The sequence below is a fragment of the Xenopus tropicalis genome, chromosome 7 (assembly GCF_000004195.4).
Source record: "Xenopus tropicalis strain Nigerian chromosome 7, UCB_Xtro_10.0, whole genome shotgun sequence".
Lineage (NCBI taxonomy): Eukaryota > Metazoa > Chordata > Amphibia > Anura > Pipidae > Xenopus > Xenopus tropicalis.
This window is the reverse complement of record NC_030683.2, coordinates 120,972,593-120,994,155: the sequence shown is the minus strand read 5'-3', so window position 1 is coordinate 120,994,155 and position 21,563 is coordinate 120,972,593. Positions and strand designations below refer to the sequence as shown.

General features: G+C 39.9%; 2 protein-coding genes across 3 annotated transcripts in view; both read right to left on the bottom strand.

The window, feature by feature from the left end:
* The window catches only part of siglecl1 (siglec-like 1), a 40,274-nt gene extending 31,624 nt beyond the window's left edge, over positions 1–8,650 (bottom strand). The window contains exons 1-3 of one of the 2 annotated variants that reach the window (XM_031904863.1): positions 8,409–8,650; positions 5,064–5,190; positions 3,081–3,262 (exon numbers count right to left, since the gene is read on the bottom strand). In XM_031904863.1, the coding sequence (XP_031760723.1) occupies positions 3,081–3,262; positions 5,064–5,139 (258 nt within the window). In that variant the 5' untranslated portion in view covers positions 5,140–5,190; positions 8,409–8,650. 2 annotated transcript variants of the gene reach the window in all.
* LOC105947862 (sialic acid-binding Ig-like lectin 12) overlaps positions 1–21,563 on the bottom strand; it is a 128,994-nt gene that overhangs the window by 66,782 nt on the left and 40,649 nt on the right. Inside the window, exons 5-6 of the mRNA XM_031906216.1 lie at positions 20,504–20,533; positions 19,591–19,845 (exon numbers count right to left, since the gene is read on the bottom strand). Of these exons, the coding sequence (XP_031762076.1) occupies positions 19,591–19,845; positions 20,504–20,533 (285 nt within the window). The remainder of the gene's footprint in view (positions 1–19,590; positions 19,846–20,503; positions 20,534–21,563) is intronic.

Sequence of the window (21,563 nt, the reverse complement as noted above, 5' to 3'; positions counted from 1 at the left end):
GGGAACTCTGAGTATCACTCATGTATTATAAGGGATACTGTACCCCCTACTGTAAATGATAAGGATATTAGCAGTCACTGAGGGGTTCTGTGCCCATATAAAGGCACAAGGCTGCAGGCTGAGTTATACAGGGAACTCTGAGTATCACTCATGTATTATAAGGGATAATGTACCCCCTACTGTAAATGATAAGGATATTAGCAGTCACTGAGGGGCTCTGTGCCCATATAAAGGCACAAGGCTGCAGGCTGAGTTATACAGGGAACTCTGAGTATCACTCATGTATTATAAGGGATAATGTACCCCCTACTGTAAATGATAAGGATATTAGCAGTCACTGAGGGGTTCTGTGCCCATATAAAGGCACAAGGCTGCAGGCTGAGTTATACAGGGAACTCTGAGTATCACTCATGTATTATAAGGGATAATGTACCCCCTACTGTAAATGATAAGGATATTAGAAGTCACTGAGGGGTTCTGTGCCCATATAAAGGCACAAGGCTGCAGGCTGAGTTATACAGGGAACTCTGAGTATCACTCATGTATTATAAGGGATAATGTACCCCCTACTGTAAATGATAAGGATATTAGCAGTCACTGAGGGGTTCTGTGCCCATATAAAGGCACAAGGCTGCAGGCTGAGTTATACAGGGAACTCTGAGTATCACTCATGTATTATAAAGGATAATGTACCCCCTACTGTAAATGATAAGGATAGCCACATATTTTGTTTTATAAGTTCCATTATATCCTACAGAGAAAAATGGAAATTAACTGCTTAACTGCCTGCTATTATTTTATAAAATCTCATTCATGTATGAAGTTTATGTATAAAGGCACAGCGCCTTTGTGGAAATCCAATCCTTTTGAAAAAAATGTTCACATTGGAATTTATTTGTATTAAATTAGGGGTCCTTTATTCCTGCCCCCTTTTAGGTTGGAATTTAAGCCCACAGCAATTTTTCTCCAATTATAATAATAATCATATAATAATATATAAATTAATATAATATTCATAATATTAATGATTGATTTTAAGTCAATGATAGAATAATATATATGTGTATTATATATCACCCTTATAACTGGGCAATGCCCTATGCAGTGGACAATGGTCGATTGAACCCTTTTATTGCACTTTGCACACTGCGTGCAGCATTGTAATGACCCCTATCATTTACATACTGTGCATATAATTATTACCTGGAACTGAAGGAGGATCTGCAACATGAATAACAAATATGTGCTGGGTTAGAATTCACACTCACATTAATACATGGCAGTATAAACAGATTCTAGGAGATTGGCATCTATGTCCTGGGGGTCATTCACTAAGAAGTAACAAGGGTTAATTACAAACACAGATTATTTACACACTGGTCACAAATGTTGCTCTTATGGGTGACACGCTCCTTGCATTCCTGTATAGTTGCCCCAAGCGTCAAGGCGTCTTACCAATTGCACCAGCAATTGCTTTTAATGTATTAAATGTAATGGTGACTGATGCAAAGCATCGCCCTTACCATAATGATGCTGGAATTGTGAAAAAAAAATGCTGCATTGTGGATAAAAAGGCATGTGGAACTAGGGGTAGTTAGAGTAGGCAGCTTCCTATGGCACTGCAGCTTGGGGGCACAATTAGAAGGAAAATGACTATATGGCCACTCCCTGTCTTGCATTACGTTCTGTAAAGTGAGCAGGAGTGGGACTAAACAGGAGGCAGCGGGGGGGGTGGAGGTTGTGGCTGCTGGAAGGGAGGTTGCCATGGAGGTTGGGTGGTGGGGCAAGTGGCAGCCGGGACAGGAGGTACCTACCTTGGGCACAAGTAACTCTGGGCTCAGTACTGCCATGCAGTGTTGTTTGTGATTCAAGTCGGCTGCACCTAGAAGCGCCACCTTCTGGGGGACCCTGGAATTACCATGACATTCAGGTGCTGGTAGCCCCAGAGTTCCCCAGCATTAATAGCTGACTTGCATCACTTCCAAGGTAATGGTCAAAAATGGCATTAGTGTCCTAAGCACAGCTCCCAGCATGCTCTAGCCTTGATCATTTCCTATGATAATATCCTATGATATTCAGGGATTTGTATTCTAGAAGCAACTAAGTGAGATGAAAAAATATAGTTTAGATCAAAACAATGCAGGTTTTTATATAAAAAAAAGTGTTTGTTTGTATGCAGTGGAATAATGGAAATAAAAAAGTAAAAATCCTTTATCTCTCAGGAAATTCAGGGAAACTGTAAACCAATGTGGGTGAGTAGATATTTGATGTGAGTGAGGAAGAGGAAGAGAGGAAACTTACACTGAACATCCAGGGTGATGCTGCTGTTAGTGGAGACCCCACTGTAAGTCACTGTACATGTTAGGGGGCTATTGTGCTCTCTCTGGGATGGAGTAACAGTGATATCTGATATGGAGGTGACTTTACCAGCCTGATCCTCCCGCTCATAGTTAGATATGTTCTCTATGTTTATCCTTCCTCCCCATGTGATGTTTCCCTTGCACCTTTGAGGTGCTGGATGAGCCGTACAAGTCAGTGTTATTGGCTTCCCAGCGATCAGCTCCCCCACAGGGGATATAGTAGGTTCTGGTAGATCTGTAACAGAATTGGGAGATACAGATGGAGCAGATGTTAATGAGACATGTTGGTCACACAGTGACTACTCTCACCAGTAATTTAATTGGGGAAAAGAGTGTGGGTCTCTGCTGCAGATCCAATGAATTTTGCCTCTTCTATCTCATCACTTTTAGTAAATAATAAGAAGCAAAGGTGTTTTAGATATATGCATGTGTGAAAAGTCTTTCCATCTGACATCAGTATAATGACATATTGTACAGATCAGTTCCATCTCACTGTACCCCCCACCTGCAATATACACTGGGTTTCTCTTACTCACCTGTCACACTCACATTCAGCTTGTTCGAAGTATAGGAATATTTATGGGATCCGTCTTCTATTCAGAATATATATTCTCCTTGATCGGCTGGTCGGGCATTGCTGATAGAGAATGAGCAGTCTCCTTCCTGTACTTTCCCAGTCAGGGTGAATCGGCCTTTTGTTCCCTCAGAAACCATAGAGGCCTCTGTAGAGGCTGCAACAATGTCAGGAGTCTCTTTTCTCTTCCAAATCCCTGTGACACGTGTAGATAAAGTGCTACCGGCAGGAACAGTAAATGTACAGGGAATTTCCACACAGAGACCAGATGCCACCGACACTGACTGGGCAGATAAATAATAAGCTGGTGTTGGGCCCCTATCAGCACCTGCACAAAAATAATGCAGATTAGTGACTATATTTGTGTGTGTCTTTGTGCCAATTAAAAGCAAAGACACAATGAAAATTGTTTTTAAAAAAGTCAATGAAACACAGAAATACACACAAGAAATATATTTTATTCTATTAAACAATACCCTCTTACAGTATCTAACTAAATTCCATATGCTGGCGGCTCAAACCTGCCAAAAAGGGAACAGGATATGCAAAAACAACTCAATGTAGAATTCCGATATCCTTTACTTTATATCATAAACACATATAATTCATTAGTGACTGGCCAGTCTACTTAAGAATCAATAAATTACAAATACAATAAAACTACACATTAAAAAACATATTAAAAATAAACAGGCCACTCAATTCATAGACAAATTCATAAATATATCATTAGAAAAAATTGAATAAAGTGCACTGTGCCAAAAAACTGATATTATAGAAATCTCTTATATAGTTGTAGTTCAACAACCTCCACCTTATGCAATGCAATAATGTGAACGTACCATATGTGGGAGTGTGTTACTCTCTCTTAGTGACAAAAATGTTGCACAAATCAAAACATAAAACAAAAAATTAAAAACAATATCATTTAATAATAAATCAAATAAATCAAATAATAAATAAAATGATATATTTTAGGTTGAAACTCAGATTCATTAAATCATTTAATCTTCATTTTTATTTGTTTGGGATGATTTCCCTTCATACTCTTTATTTCTGCAGAATGCAGTGTAAATTACATACAGCCATGACTCCAGCAACCAAAATATGTGGTAACTTCTGCCTAGTTGTTACCTAGTTGCTAGGGAAGGAAGCCTTAGCAGCCATAGAGATGTTTTGACTGAATACAGGAAGTTCATAGAAAGTGTATAGGGTCACTGATACTCTGGACCTTTCGGAGCTGTTGAGCCAAGCCTGCTATTAACAACCCAAAATGGTCTGAACTGCAAATATCTTAGAAATCACTTAAATTGAACAACTGCAAAAGTGCTCAGAGGCACCTGAATATGTTTACACCAATATTGGGGGGTTTAGATCCCATTAAAGTTCCATGTTCCTATGAAAGCCGTTCCCATAGGCAGGTGTTTGCTACCAATGCAGCTGGGGCCGACATCAATAATCTTGGGGCCTGTGCAACTAAATAATATTCCCCCCCATGCCCAGATGAACAGCACAATGGGCCCTTTATAAGCACCAGCAGAGACAATGCCTGAGGCAATATACTGATTTCTCCTCATGGATAAATATACCCAGGAAATATCTGGCCTTAACCATATGGCATATTTGTGTAGTAGAGATCATGGCTTCATTTACAGAGGCCCAGGATACAAATGTAAGAGCATTAAGAAGAGCAATACCTTGCCCCTTAGTGCCCATTCAGGTAATACTCCTGCCAATTCTTGGCTCAGAGTGCAGTGGGGTGGGCACAAGAAAGATCTGTCCTTACTGCTTGCCATAGGGCCTACATTACCCGAATACAGAGCTGCCAAATACCAGCAACATTGTATTCATGGGGGGAGTGCAGGTCCTTGCAGTCTGATCTATGGCGACAGGCTGCAACATGCATCAATAAATGAGCCCTCTAATGTTTAACCCTTCCCTGCCAGAGCTCTTTGACCTTGCTGTGCTGCCAGTAAATCCGCTTTGTTGTATAGATCAAAGAATAACAATGAAACACAAATTCTATAGCAGTGGCAGTCAGGTCCCTATAGGATCTACAGCAAGCAAATAGTTAATAATTTTGGACCTACAGCAAGAATACCCAGTAACACACAGCGGCTCATACTCACCCTTCCCAGGCAAGGGCAAGAGAAAGAACAGAACCACAAATCCATGTTGGCAAATCTGAGGCTGTATGTGCCGCATCCTGATGTTTATTGGTCTTCCCAAGGCAGTGAGCGGCCAATCAGATTGTATCTGTTAGATCCCACTGGGTTGAGCTGAATCCATCATTAAATATTTCTCTTTCTGTGTATGAATAGGTCACATCATTCACATGTATGATTGTGTACATTTTAATATATATGCAAAATGTTTATTATTTAAGGCTGGTTATAAATTGCCCTTTCCTGCTGCTGCTGGTTTATCTGTTTCAAGTAAAATCAGAACACTTTGTTAGAAGAGGACTCCGTTTTCACCCCAGGGTGCCCCACAAATACCCAGTATCAGGGCAGACAGTCAGAGTAACAGATCTGTTTATGCTAAGCTGTTACTGAGCTGGGCCCAAGCTGTGTGATTGGCAGTCAGGCTGCCCAGTAAGGAGCTGGGATTGTAGATTTCCTTAGGCCCAAATGCCACTCCATCCAAAATGTATGATTTGCTCATGTTATAAAACAAATCTGCTTATATAACCAAACAATATGGGACTCGTTTAGCCAATAGCTACACATTAAACCCTGCTTGCCATGCTAATAACCTACAGTAGCTTGCTTATAGAATTATTTCTAATTCAGCTGTTGCCTACAGACTCCATTGTGCCTTTTGCCTCTCCAAACCTTTCCTATCTCCTTCCAATGCCCATGTGTCAGTCTATGGTTTCTATAGAAATCCCTGTAATTCTGTTGGAACGCCCTTGAATTCAAAGAAGCAACAACTCCAGTCTGGATCCATCTTATTTGAAAACACTCAGTACAGAGTCGGTAGAGTGTAAATGTGTTTTAAGTGCATCTGGACTGAAATGGTCGCTTTTTCTTTAAATTTATATTGCCTTCTGGGATTGTTGCGGAGGAATCCCAGTGACTGGTGTCTGACAAATATCGGTACTGAATACTTCATGCAGATAATAACAGTGAGGTGAGGCTACTAACCCTAATTCCTTGCTTGCGTTTTCTACCTTAATTACCTAAGTACTTAATTGCTGAAAGCCAATCAATGATAGGATGTTATTGACAACTGCACTTGTGCAATTTAGCACCTATGATTATAAATGAGCCTTCTAATTTTTGAATGGAAGATGAAGACCATCTTGGGAAGGGAGGTGTTAGTATGGGGGTGCCGTTTGTCCAAAGTACATTTTGTCTATATATATACTTTCTATATACAAAAAGCAATCCCCAGTAGATAGAATTAATATATAAAGACTGGTAAAAAATATAGAAAAAATATATTTTGAGTGAAGTATGAGAACAAAATCAATTTTATGCACAAAAGGATAGTATTATATTACAAACTCCATTCTGTCTAACAAATGTATAACATCCATACAAAAAAACAATTATGTGTAAAGTTACTTACAGAATGAATAACGTAAAACACAAATTCGAAAAAATATATAATGGTGTAACTGAATAGCATATTGCAGCTAGATTTTCATGACAAAATAGATGCGTGTGACAGAAAGCAAGATTCTATAGCACAGAATTCATTCTATCAACAAAATGAATACTCAGTTCCACAAAACTGATAAAATATCCATTCTGTGAAACAACACTGTCAGTCAAATTACTGAACCAATAAGAAGCAAGTATATTCATTATCCAATAACATGCAAGTTTTAAATGAAGTCCACTTACTGGTCTTTCTTCCCACTGTTTGAATTGTTTGTATAAAGTTTCTATAAACCACTCCTGTGGGGGCCCCTCGGTATAGTACAATATACAAACAGATATTTATGGTAGCAGTGTAACTCAGTATATGTGACACACTTAAAAATACACCAGTGAGTAGAGCACAAACCCATATAACATAAGCTCCTCCCTCCAAGTATACCAGCTGATTCATATCTTTACTCTACAATATGAAGTTGCACAAGTGTGCATAATTCTCCCACTGTAGTAGTGACCCTAATAAGCTTTGTAGATGATTGTTAGGCTCCAATGTCTGTCCTCCTCCTCACCATAATATTGCACTAGTTAGCTGATAGCACTCTCTTAATAATGTGCTTAGCTATAGTTCAACTACTACATAATACATGCAGCCATGTGATTTAGCCCCTTCATAACTTGATGCAGACAAGCTGCTTGTATAGTATGATATTTAGACCTTATGAGCCGTATCCTAGTTAGCTGTAGTTCAACTACAACATTGTTCATTCTGTAAGTAACTTTACACATAATTGTTTTTTTGTTGTATGGATGTTATATGTAAGACAGAATGCTTGTTAAAATTTACAGAATGGAGTTTGTAATATAATATCTTTTTGTGAATAAAATTGATTTTGTTCTCATTTTTCACTAGAAATATCTCTTATGTATATTTTTTTTACCAGTGTTTATATCCACATATTAATTCTATCTACTGGGGATTGCTTTTTGTATATAGAAAGTATTTATATAGACAAAATGTACTTTGGACAAACAGCACCCCCATACTAACACCTCCCTACCCAAGCTGGTCTTCATCACATATTCATTCTGTCTACTGGGGATTGCTTTTTGTATATAGAATGTATTTATATAGACAAAATGTACTTTGGACAAACGGCACCCCATAGTGTTAGACATTGTTCAGGCTTATCTGAAACATCTACTGTATATGTTTATACTAATAGACTTGTCTTAGTGCCATATCTGTGATAGATGTATCGCACTCATTGCTGCTTTAGCATAGACAAAAGACATGGAATAGACATACAAGGCTGACATATTATCTATTAGGGGTAGAAGCACTTCAGGGGCTGCTGCCGCCTAATGCCACTCACCCTTACCTGGCCCATCATTACTTCCTTTGTGTCTGAGCAAGTCCAACAGGGCGGCCCGGCTAGTGCTAAGAGTATAATTGCACCCTCTAATGCTGCAGTCTGAGCCTCTCCCCAAGCCTTCTATCCAGTGTAAGGCGCAGAGCTCAGCCTGACCGGGGGCAGAACTGCAACGGAACTAACTTACCCTGGTCTTTGTAAAGAGCCCTTATGTCCCTCTTATAGCCAAGTTATGGGGTAACACAATTCAGTTCAAATACCCAAATAAAAGCATTATACGATTAAACAAAATGGTATAGTTGCTATTCATTATTACAACATCTTAGTTCCATTATCGACCTACTAAAAATACCAAAAAGCCAAAAAATAATACAGATATGTTCTAGAAATACAATAGAATTTTTTAGTCCCAGTCTGTACAATAGGGAGGAACAAATGAACATTGTACTGAGTGTAAAACCCATTTGGCTAAACCAGAGAGAGACAATTTGCACGTTACCCTGTTCCATGGAAGGATTCTTCTCTTTCTCTCATTGTTTCTCCTCTCTCTCCTGACATGATGCTCTTCTCTCCTCTTGCATTACATTCTATTTATGTATCTCATTTATGTCTCCTCTGCTCTTCTCTCCTTATTCTCCTGCTTCTCTGCCCCCAAATGAGATTCTCAGACTTGTGCTCCCCGCTATGTACGGGCGGCTTAATGTAAAAGCGGAAGTTGGGCAGTTACTACTCGGTGCATCTGTATCACACGTTCATTCTGCAAACTGCCCAGTAACCAAGTGAGAGAAGCCACAGATGTCACTGTATTTAGTGTACAGACGGCAGATCTGTTTCTGCTAAAAAGTCAAGAAAGAATTGAAATGAAAAGTTGCTTAGTGGCTGCAATGATAATTCATGCACTATATTAGTAATGCCAACAACATATCCTATACCTAGGTTTTACTGGCACTGTGATCTACATTATTACTATATAAAGGTTTGTTACACTGAAACATGAGCCAGTTGATGAGCTTCAATCAATTCCCAAAAACATGAATTTCTGTTGCAATTTATCCCTATAGCAATATGGTGGTAATTTGCACATGTTCTTTAATGTCACTTCATGGGAAAGTGGTTGGTTTATTTTGCCAGGTTTTGTTACATTTCTCCCACTGCTCCAATGTAATGAAGGTTCATTCTGATCCGATACAGTAAATGTGAACAAATCTGGTGTATTTATGCTATAATCTATGTTTCTCGCATGGAACACTGACCATAATAGTTGTATATTCTGTCCCAACATATGTCAGCCTATTTCCATCATTACATCAATCTGAGCCATAAATGGGATTAAAGGGGACTTGTCACCCTAAGAAATATCTCCAAATTATTTTATATCATGTTAGTTGAGCAAAATAAGCTTCTCTTACACTATATAAACCTTGTTTCCTTCAGTCTTGGAATTTACAGTCACAGCAAGAAGGCAGGCGCCATTTTGTGGGCACTGTTATTAAGGCAAGCTTTGTAGCACCCCAAAATCTTGTTTATCTTATAGAATGGGGGACCTGATGCCAATGCACTGGCTACACAATTACATGGTGAGATCACAGCCCATGGCTGAATTTTCAAATTTTGTAATAAATTCTAATTGGAACAGGGTCTAGATTACCCAGAATTGCAGAGTAAATATTCATTCTACAGAAATATAAAAAAGATTCATAAACCCCCAGAAGACTCCAGCAGTGTTACATGCGGCCGCAGGGCCGGAACTAGGGGTAGGCAGAAGAGGCAGCTGCCTAGGGTGCAACGATTGAGGGCGCCAGTCAGGAGCCTCTCCTGCCTACCCCTAGTGCTACTTTGTCATTGCCTCCGCCGCTTGTCATTAGCGGCGGAGGCAATGACCGATCTAATAGCTCTGCCCCCCCCCGAACCTTCTTCTGTGTTCTTCTGGGGGGGCAGGATGGACCAAACCCACTTTTTTGAGTTCGGCTGAATCCTGAACCGAATCCGAATCCTAATTAACATGTGGTAATTAGGATCGGAAGGGGTCAAAGATCAGCATGCGCGGAGCGCAGCAAAATTTTTTTTCACCTGACAATTTAACCCTTTCTGAATTCGGATTCGGTTCGGCTGGGACCGCGGATTCGGACAAAACCAAATCCTTTAAAGAAAAAGCCTGAGATTTGGCCGAATCCCGAACCGAATCCAGGATATGATGCATCCCTATACTTTACTCTTTTTTGTCTCCCTTCTTTTTTCCCACCTGATACTGGTGTCCCCATTGATACTCCTACACTATGGGGCACATATACTAAAACTCCATAATTTCCCATTGTTTTTTCATTTTCAAACTCGAATGAACTCATTTTCTCGACTGTCTTACGAATACGAAAAAAAATCCAATATGAAAATTCTGCACTGGAAAAAGTTTTTCAAATTGTCGCTCCGAAAATGTGACTTTTTCAGATTGTCACACAAAAACCAGCATCAAAAATCCAAAACCTCTAAAGTTTTGAGACAAAAGAAGGATTTGCCAGGAAAGTGAAGGGATTTGCCTTGACTTTTACATGAACCGGGCAAGTTTTACTTTGCAAATTGTCAGATCAGATCAGTTCAAAGCATGCTGACCGGGGAGATTGCTATCGTTCATCGAAACTGAGAAAATGACTAAAATAAGCCCTATTGATGTCTCTTGAATAATCATTTTTCAAAGTCTACAAGAAAAAGTGATTTAATGGGGCATCAACACAATTAAGTAAGGAGCTCAATGACCCAGGTTTCTGCCCCTCTATAGTGGAGGTTTGAGTACTTACAAAAAAGCTTATGCAATTACTTTTTATGCTTAAATAAGTAACTTATTTTTAGAATGATCCATTAAACAGGTAAAATCCTCATTTCTCTCTTTTTTGGGAACTATATAAGAATACATTTAACACACACACTTCTCATTAACATGGTAGTTCTTGTCTCTTTTTTCCTCTGGTTTAGCATGAATGAGTTAATTCTTATCCCCAGAATGAAAAGACATTCATGTTAGTGGCAGGAGGAGCAGGAGGTTCTGTGTGGGTAATGGCGCCCTGTTGGTATATGGTGTGAGTATAGATCAGTGCTTTGGGGCTGTGGGGTAGCGGCCTAGAGAAGGTTCTAGTCTCTTGTATGTGCAGCTGCATCATGTTGGTATGGTTTTATTTGAATAACAATCCCCAGCAATGGCTGTGATTCCCCTTCCCTGAGATATTTGGTTCCCAAACTGACAAATGAGTGGAAAAATATTTAGGAAGTTATATTTCAGCACAGGGTTTGATATCTATGCAGAATATCCAGTAACACTGTATTACAATAGCAATTGGCAGCCATTTGGGAAAAGCCCAACCATGATTACTATATAAATTAGTAGGAAGACCTTGAAGCAAGTACAAAAAAGTGGCAAATGGCATTATGTGTATTTATTGTGTTGCACTACTCGGACGTTAGATGGGGCATTTTATTTGTATATGTTCACTTGTAACCCGTTTCTTACTACACTCCTGTAGAATCGAATCACACTTTCTTTTCTTGGCTGTTACTTATGACAATCCAGAAGCCCTGAAATCTTTTTGTTTATTGAAAGATACTGGAAACTGGGATTTATAGCACAGTGCCTCCACCTAGCGGGTACTGAGGAGCACACCTCGGGGGAATTTCACAATTCACAATTTCAAAATAAAACACACAGTTACAAAGATGAACTTTATCTAAAGATGAATAAAGCATGAATCAGTGTTTATTATAAGCAGTAGTCCTGCCCTGGGGAACCCATGTGTTCTATCAACCCGCGGCACAGTCTGTCACTCTCTCCTGTTGGACAAAGAACTTGCTCAGTTCAGTCCCTGACAACACCCCAGGTAGCACTACCTACCCCAAAGTACCTCTCCCTTTGGATAAAGCATGGGAAAGGTATGTAGTATAAACTATAGTGAAATTAGATAAATAAAGACACAGACAAAGTTGCTTGGGTGGATAAAATGGCCGCAGCTGTTTTATTACGATATTCTTTATAAAGCCATAAAATTGTTTTATATATATAGAGAACAACGTATTTTAAAAACTTCCTAGCCAGCCCATGGAGAACCAAATGTCCTAGGCCGCCTAATCATTTAAATGAGAAGAGTACTTAGCCCCGCCTTACCTTCCAAGCCGGGATGTAGTCTCGACCCGAAAAAACAATTTGAAACAACAACTCCCTCCAGCTGCGACAATATAATTTTTTTTTTTTTTAAACTTTATTACATATTAAATAGGGTGGGTGGGTGGGATCTTGAAAGCATCCTGGAGACGTTGCAGCCTCGAAGCCAGCTGAAGACGACTGAATGTGAGTATAAGTCGCGGTCTCAATATATACCCCCACCAAAGCCTCATGTGACCCTGAACCACCAATGACATATAAGCTCTGAACTCTGCCCTGTGACATCACAACCTTGCCGACAACTTAAGCCAATCAAAAGGGGGGTCATTCACCAAAATTTTATTTTACCTCAGACGGAACATTTTTAACTGTTTAAAAGCCAACCTTCCCATGCATTATTACAAGCCCTAAACGTTCTTGATAATAACAGTTACTTCAATGTAGCAGGCTCACAAGAAACAATTAATTAATAAATGAGCCATTTGATTAACCTGGAAATTCTGTAGTGCTTTGCCAATGTATAACCCCCTCCAGCTGCAGAAATCTGCCACCTAGTTCATGAGTGTGCAACACAAATAATAGTGCATAGAAACAAGCAAACTTTCCTGCCAGGCATAGGTTTTTTGGTCAAATAGGTCAATTTTTTTTCACCAATCCAAGATGAAATTTCTCCATGTGGTCTGAAAAAAAACCTCTGTTTTGGCTGATCTGCTCACCAGGTTTAAATGTGCAAAGGAAAAATATACCTAATAAACAGGTCACTATATGTTTGATTGACTTCAAAATATGAAAGAAGTAGTTTATTTATACCCAGACATACAGTAAGAGGCTGATTTATTAAAATGTGTTTTTTTTCTGGCCTTGAAAGTCGTATAAACTTGACATGATATAAAGTTTATATTTGATAATTACACATTTTTTGAGCCAAAGGTATCATTAAAATGTAAAAAATTTGAGTTTAAATTAATTTCCATGAATGAGCGTCATTTTAGGAGCATTGGCACTCATTCTTGGAAAACCATAATGTGTTTAAGTTTCACTTGAAACTGGGAGAAATAGAAAACAATGATGAGATAAACTTCCCCTTGAAAGTGTGTGAAATAGAAAACAATGATGGAAATTCCCGAAAAACTCAAATGTTTTGAGAAACAATATCACAAAAGTTAATACTGGCAAAAACCCATTTGTAAATCTCGAAAATATAAGTAAAAAAACTGTGTCTCAAAATTGCTTAGTGAATGTGCCCCTTGTTGTAAGATTACTATGGGGAGCAAAATCTCACCCCTTAGTACTCATTCAAAAAGCACCGGCGTCCATAGAAAATCTGGGTTCTGCACCTTATGATGGATTCAAAATCAAAAACATTCCGTTCTGGTAAAAAGTCAGCCCTGTCCTCACCCCCTGCCATAACTTCAGATGATCAGTTAGTTAAGTGCATAAGTTATAGGGGAGGGGAGGGGACACCTAGATGTATTCTATCAGTTCAGAAAATCTTAAGCAGCCTCTCCTGAGACCTGCCATGGTACAAGGAAAACTGCAAAGAAAATTAGATTAATGCCTCCTTCTACATTTTACCTTATCCAGCTCTAAACAAAAACAAATTGCATATCCTTTATATAACTATATATATGCAGAGACTGATATAAATAGGCACCTGCACTGAGTATGAGAAAAGTAAATATGTGAATACTCTGTAGCATCAGAAAATGGATGATTAACATTTAAGAAAAGGACAAGTACAGATCATAGAATGACTGAGGGCAAAATGCCACCGCTGAGCCTCCTCCTCAGCTTATTCCTGGTGTTCGTTCCCTTTGACTTCTGAATATAAAGTCTCTTGTGGTTCTGAAGAGCTTCTTGGTTTTGATCTGGAGATTTCAAGGCTCACCTATTGCAGGTCTTCATCAGGGCTTTCACCTTCATTTGGAGAGTTGGGACCCATGTTGGGTTCCTGCTGGAATGTGAAACATATATTACCAATTAAATACTCAGGGATATTACCAATTACTCAGGGATGCAGGGAATAAGGCATTTGTCAAGGAAAGAGCAACAACACTCTCCAAAACTACTTTTTGGCAAACACTGTACAAAAACACAGAAGTGAATTTGCAGATTTCTCTTAATTTCCAGATAAAAAAATTCTCAACATTTAGATTTTAGATGAGGTACTTAATAATTTGAATATAAATAAATGAATATATAACACTAGTAAGACTTTTATCCTGGGCTGAAGGGATACCAGATGGCTGTGTGTGCATTGGGGTATATCTAGTTGCACAATATGCATGTGTAGGGGATCAGAGAACTCTTTTCCTGTTTTTCTGCCTGTGACATCATCCGGTTACAGACTGGGGAGGAACCCGATTGGCTGGATGCCCCAGTGCACTGTTGGGAGAGAGGGCGTGCCGGAATTTGGAGCCAAAAATCAGGGGCGGGTCCAGCAGTTTATAAAGGGAGTCCTGCTGTTTTTGCCAGCCATTGATAGAGAGATCCGGAGAGAGTAACCAGCACTTACTGTTGTGTTCAGACTACAAAGAGAGGAGTCTGCTGAGCTGCTGGTGATTGCTAATTCCTCTGTGTGAGTCTCCGTGTGTGTTCCCTGGTGAGGACAGGTGTTGCTCGAGTGCCTGCTACGTGGGAGCAGCTGCCTTTCCAAAGGGGTAGGTACCCTGGGGCAGGTAGCGCTGCCAGGGGAGCTTTCGGGGAAGGGAATAAACTGAAGAAAGGGGTTTTGCCTATTTAGATCAAAGTGTGACTGTGCCAGGAGTGGATACACTGCAAAGGTTCCCCAGGGCAGGATTATCATTTATCCATATAGTTGTTCTTTGTTTTATTTCAACTGTTATATAAAGTTATCCTTGCTGCAAAGTGTGTGTGATTATTTTCCAGTGGAATTTCCCCTGAGGTGTGCTCCTCTGATCTGTAAACCCCAGTTTCCCAGTATCTTTCACTATTGCAAAGGGGACTCAGGGGACTAAGCACAAGCCAGATAAGTGAGTGTAATCCAGCTTTTGCAGGTGTGCCAAGAAAGGGTTACACATGTGTATTTATTATAAAAAGAGGTTTTCTATCACAGTTTTCTATTAAATTGAAATACTTATAATGACTTTGATAGTCTCTTAAATGTATGGAGTCCAAGTTACTCATACTTCTTGATACAGGAATAAAATTGACATCAACATATTATAATGTTATTGGAATCCATTAGTTAACACAACTTTATTGACCTCCTCATTTTGATATATAATGGGTTCTACCAGGCTGAATAATTTGGCACTACAAGTTTGGTTTATAGCTAATAATAACTGATCAAAGGCAGCGAGAACAATAACAGAATCTTACATTAAGCTTTCTTTTTTTTATTTTGGAGTAAATCACTTCATTATTATTTGGTGATGAATTTCTATTTTCTTCCGCCTGCCCCGGTGGCCTCCTCCTGGCAAACAAACCCAAAGAAATAGAATGAGTACTTATGGTTACTCAGTGTTATACATGTGTAAATTATATTTTAAAACTTTGACAAAATGTATTTTCATTTTGTTTACAGAACACACAACGTGTAGCACAGCGGGGGTTAATCACATTCAGTTCATCAGAAGGCAGGAAGGTACTTACTTTTTCTTGTATCTCATCACCGACACTACTATAATTACTATGGCAGCGAGGAGTAAGGCAACAATTCCACCATAAGTAAATCCTTTATGATTGGTTGTGTCGTTTGTGAGAGCTAAAATAAATAAATGAATATACTGTGCATCAATAGGATGAGGAGTCGTCTCAGACATTACATGAATTTTCTGCAACTTAAAATAAAAAAATAGAGAATTCACTTAATCTCAGGAAGGAGATGCGATAAAACTTTAACCTTTTTTCTGCCAACAACCTATGGGATACGTCGTGGCAGAAAAAGGCTTTAACTGCCAACAAGCCAGGGGGGCTGTCATGTCGGGACTGCGACACGATCGTCGCGGGACCGACCTACAAGCAGCAGACATGATCACATCGCATCTGCTGCTTGGCCCCACTTCCTGCTCCCCCCAAGCACCGGCCCACTGACTCCAGGACGCAGCAGGAGGACCAGGACTGTGATCGGTGCTTCAGGACAGGTAAGGTGTTTTTATTTTTGCACTTACACACTTACACACACACATTTACACATACTTACAGCACACAATTTAGCAGTTTTTATTTTTTTGTTTTTGTTTTTTTTTTTCATTTTGCACACTTATATACACTTATATACACACTTACACACTGTCACACAACTTTTACATATGTACACACGTATACACAAAAACTTTTTTCTTTTTTTTTTTCCATTTTATTTGTGTTTAGTTTCTTTTCCCTAAAAACTGTTTATTTTGACAGCGTGACTATTGGATCAGATATTCTGACCACTAATTACACTGTCATGTGACTTATTTTGTTGTTTCACTGATTTTTATCGCATTTTATCCCTGTATAAGTGTTCCTAATCTGTTTTTAGCGTAGCTTTGCCAGGTGTAACTTTGGTGTACAAAAATAACTTTACCTATTTTGAATTCATCAGAATATGTACTTTCCAAAACTATATGGTTTTCTGGGGGTCTCTGTATAGTTAGGGGGGTTACGGCACATAAAACGCTGACAGGGGGCTCTGTGTGCAAAAGCTGAGCTGGCAGGCGAGAAATACATATGCGCTATTTTTATTTTGGGGTCAGTACATACCACAGACTTTGGTATATCTATGCATATTGGGCATCAAACTGTTCAGTAGGCCTTAGGTGTTCCTATTTGGGGTGATTCACCTTTATCTGATCTTTATCAAGAAATTGTGAGAGATAAATGCGGCAAAGTGCAACATTTTTATGCGATTTTCTGAAATGTCATAAAAATCTGCAAACTTAGGAAAGCTTTACGGCTTGTTACTTTGGAGCAAAAAGAAATGTTTACCCATTATAGATTTGGGGGAATGTGTACTTTCCAAAAATATATGGCTTTCTGGGGTGAGCGTACTTTTTTGTAGCATTATCCCACATAAAGGATGTAAATGTGTTGATTTTGCAGGAGCTGAAATGATAGATCATATGGGGGTATGTTCCCATTGGGGCCCCTACATGCCACATACTTAGGTAAACCTATACATATTGGGCATCAAACTGTTCAGTGGACCCTTGGCATTCAATTTTTTTATTCAAGTGTTTTATCTTGGTACCTAATGCTATGTGGGAGATAAGATGCTGCAAAGTGGAATCTTTGAGGGGATTTTTGGAAATGTCATCAAAATTGACAACTTTAGAAAAGCTGTGCGGCTTGGTACTTTGGAGTAGAGAGACACGGGTACCCATTTTAGATTTGGGGGAATGTGTACTTTTCAAAAATATATGGCTTTCTGGGGTGAGTGTAACTTTTTTGTAGCTTTATCCCACATATAATGATGTAAATGTGTTGATTTTGCAGGAGCTGAAATAACAGAAATGACAGATCATATGTTCTCATTGGGGCCCCTACATGCCACATACTTAGGGAAACCTATACATATTGGGTATCAAACTGTTCAGGGGACCCCTGGCATTCATATTTAGGGTGTTTTACTTGGTTACTTTATGACCTGTAGGAGATAAGATACTATAGACTGGAAGCTTTGAAGCGATTTTTTTTTAAATTTCACAAATTTTGATAAAACCAATAACTTTAGGAAAGCATGGCGACTTGATAGTTTGGAGTAGACAGACAGTTGTGCCTATTCTGTATTCCCCAGAATCTGTTCTTTCCAAAAAATGTACTTTTCTGTGATAAACCTTCTGTTAGTGGAATTTTTGGCTTTGAAATCTAAAGTATGCAGCTTTCTGGAGCAGTGCTTTGGGAATTTGGTAGTGTCCTGCTGGGAGTTTTTGACCTATACACGTGAGAAATCTCCATAAAACTATATATATTTGGTATTGGCATGTTCAGGAGACATGGGACTTTCCAAATCAGTTGTATTTTCGTGCATAAAATAATTTTTGTTTCTATTTGTGTATTTTTGTTTTCATTTTTAGACATTTAGAAGCCTATATCTTGTTACAGAATTGGAATTACACAACATTTCTACCATATTTTGAAAGCTTAGGTTGTCCTGAAAAAAACTATATATTGTTTTCCTGGGTAAACTAAAAGTCCCCCCGAGGATAGGCCCCTAAAGTGAAACAGAATGCAGAATGTTCAAAAACTGTCTGGCAATACAAGTTCCGCTTTGACCAAAACAGCTGGCAGTGAAAGGGTTAAAAAGTAACTTTATTTTCTTGTGTACTAGGAGGCAAACAGCTTTACATAGTTACTACAAAATAGACGAGGACAAACAAATGTCAAGTTCAACCCTTCCCCCTGGTTTCTGGTACTTTTCCCTCTCTATTCAAACAAGCCTGTGTCACCCATAATCTGCTGGACCCTATGCAGTCTGGTTTTCGGCCTGCGCACTCCACTGAGACGGCCTTATGTAGAGTGGCAAATGATCCCCAGACTGCCAAGGCCAAAGGACGCTACTCAGTTCTCATTCTCCTAGACCTTTCCTCTGCTTTTGAGACTGTCGACCATTCTGTCCTTATGCAACTTCTATATTCTCTGGGTATCCGGGATCAAGCAGCATCCTGGTTCTCTTCCTATATCTCTAACCGCTCCTTCTCTGTTGCTCTTGCTAACAAATCCTCTACCCCGGTTCCGCTTAGTGTGGGGGTTCCGCTCAGTGTGGAGGTTCCGCTCAGTGTGGGGGTTCAGCTTAGTGTGGGGGTTCAGCTTAGTGTGGGGGTGCCTCAGGGCTCTGTGCTTGGGCCTTTGCTGTTCTCCCTGTACACTCTCTCTCTTTAGGAGACCTTATTTCTTCTTTTGATCTTAAATACCACTTATATGCAGATGCACCCAGATATATTTAGACCCCCCTGCACTAACTGCTGATGTTCAAACTCAGATTGGTAACTGCCTCCTGGCTATCTCCTCCTGGATGAACCGACGCCAGCTCAAACTTAACCTAGCTAAAACAGAGCTCATGGTCTTCCCGCCCAAACCTTGCCCTCCTCCTCCTTTCACCGTTACTATTGATGGCATGACCATCAACCCTGTTAATTCTGCACGCTGCCTTGGGGTTATCTTTGACCAGTCACTCTCCTTCTCTAATCATATTAATAACACTGCCAAAACCTGCCGTTTTTCCTCCACAATATTGCCAAGATACGCCCCTTCCTTTCACAAGTAACAGCTAAAACACTAATACATGCCCTTATCCTTTCCCGCTTAGATTACTGCAATCTCCTACTAACCGGCCTCCCCGCCCCGCCGCAATGAAATTGTGAAATTTTGCTCCTGTACAAAGCAATGGGGATTCCTCCCCACTGCTCCATATCGGAATTTAAATGGGCACGCCTCCAAAACCACCTAATGAGCTAACCTCTTAGGCCTAGATATACTGTAGTTTTAAAAAATAGTTCAATCAAGAGCAGATAATCACTAAAAGAATTCTACAAATCTAATTGTTAAACACTGACTGTGGAACACAGATCCCACTTGTATTACTGTTACTTACATGCTACAGTGACACTAACAGTCCCAGAGACGGACCCGTGAGTATTCCTTGCTAAGCACGTGTAGGTTACACCATCAGCAACTGATACATTCTCCAGTACAAGAGTCAGACCCTGCCCAGATGTTGCAATAAGAATCCCATCTCCTCTCCACCAGGAAACATCGGCCACTGGGTTGCTGTTTACTTCACATCGGAGACGCTTTGTGTCTCCCTCTATCACAGCCACTGATTTGTTTTCATAAGTTCCATTATATCCTACAGGGAAAAATGGGAAACATTGGTGCAGAACAGTTAGACCAAAGGGATTCTGGGAACAAATTCCTTAAAGAGCAAGGAAAGGCTCACAGGTAAAAATGGTTGGGAAACCCTGCTCTAACCAATTACTAGCTGGACAAGGTCTATTCTAGCCAAAAATGGGTTATAAATGAGTTTATGTGAAAAGGGGGATTATATTTTACTTTGAGAACCCATGTTTACCCCTTGGATGTTGCTCCTTGAGTTAGAGCCGAGGGTCCCCAACCAGTGTCTCAGTAACAACATGTTGCTCCCCAACCCCTTGGGTGTTGCTCCCCGTGGCCTCAAAGCAGGGGCTTATTGAATTCCTGTCTTTAAGACAAACTTTAGTTGCATCAGAACCAGTTGAACTGCCAAATAGAGCCTCCGTAGGCTTCCAGTCCAAATAGGTGCTATGAAAAGCTAATCACAGCCCATATTTGGCACCCCCGGGTTCTTTATGGGTTCAAAGTTTGGTGACCCCCACAGTAAGGGGAAACAGCACCACCAAACTGTAGCTCAGGACTCCCTAGTTGGGTAGTTAGTACTGATGCCCCAACGTCACAAGATTAACATTAGGTTAAATAACTCCCACAGTTAAATGAACTTATCATTTACATACTGTGCATATAATTATTACCTGGAACTGTGATTGTCATTGAAGGAGGATCTGCAACATGAATACAAATATGTGCTGGGTTAGAATTCACACTCACATTAATACATGGCAGTAGAAACACAGAGATATAGTATCTGCTATAACATATAAAAAGTAATTTATAAACACAGCTACAAGCGCTGTTGCACTAGTCACAAACATTGCCCCTCTTGAAACAGTTACTTGCACTTCTGTATAGTTGTACCAAGCACTGATGACTCTGTCCTGCCTCTATTGATGAATGGTGCAAAAGGGTTAACAATTAAGCGAGTAACAATAAGCAACAAAACTCACTCACCAGCAATTACAATAACATTTTAATAAATCAGACACAATTGTTTCTGGAAAGTACAATTTGCACACTGCACTGCTGTCATAACGGACCTTTAGAGACTTCTACCTGACAGGCACCACTGATTTACTAAATAAAATTCAGAGCATGAAAATGCATTTGTTTAACCCTAAAAGAGCCACAGATTGTAGAATTATGATCTGTGGATAAAAAGACTGTAGTTCCACAGATCGTAGATTCTACAATCTGCAGCATTCTGGGTAGGGGAGCGGAGGAACAGCTTTTACAGCCGCTCCTTTGCTCCCCTCTCGTTCCCCAGCCCCTAGGCAATGAGCAGAGATGAGGAATGAGTGGCCTCTAAGGCACAATTGCCCAGGCAGCAGCAGACATGTGGAAACCCCCCTGCACCATCCCCCAACCAGGATCCTGACATGATTCCATTCTCTTCCTCCTGGATGCCTTCCTCTTCCTCCAGCCGCATCTCCAGCCTGCAGCTTCCTCTAGGGCTCAATGCTTCTGGGTCTTGTTGGCCCAGGCTCCCTGGATCACAAACTTCTGCTGGAAAGAGGAAGGCCAAAGAGGAAGTGCCCACCCCCTGCCAGACACTACATTACAGTGAGCAGGAAGTGATCATACTATCACAGATACAGGGATTTTTAACCCTATAGGTCCCTACAAATTCAGTTGGGTTTACGTAAGAAAGCTGCTTAAACACTATCTGAACTTTCAGAAATAACCGCTCAGAAAAGC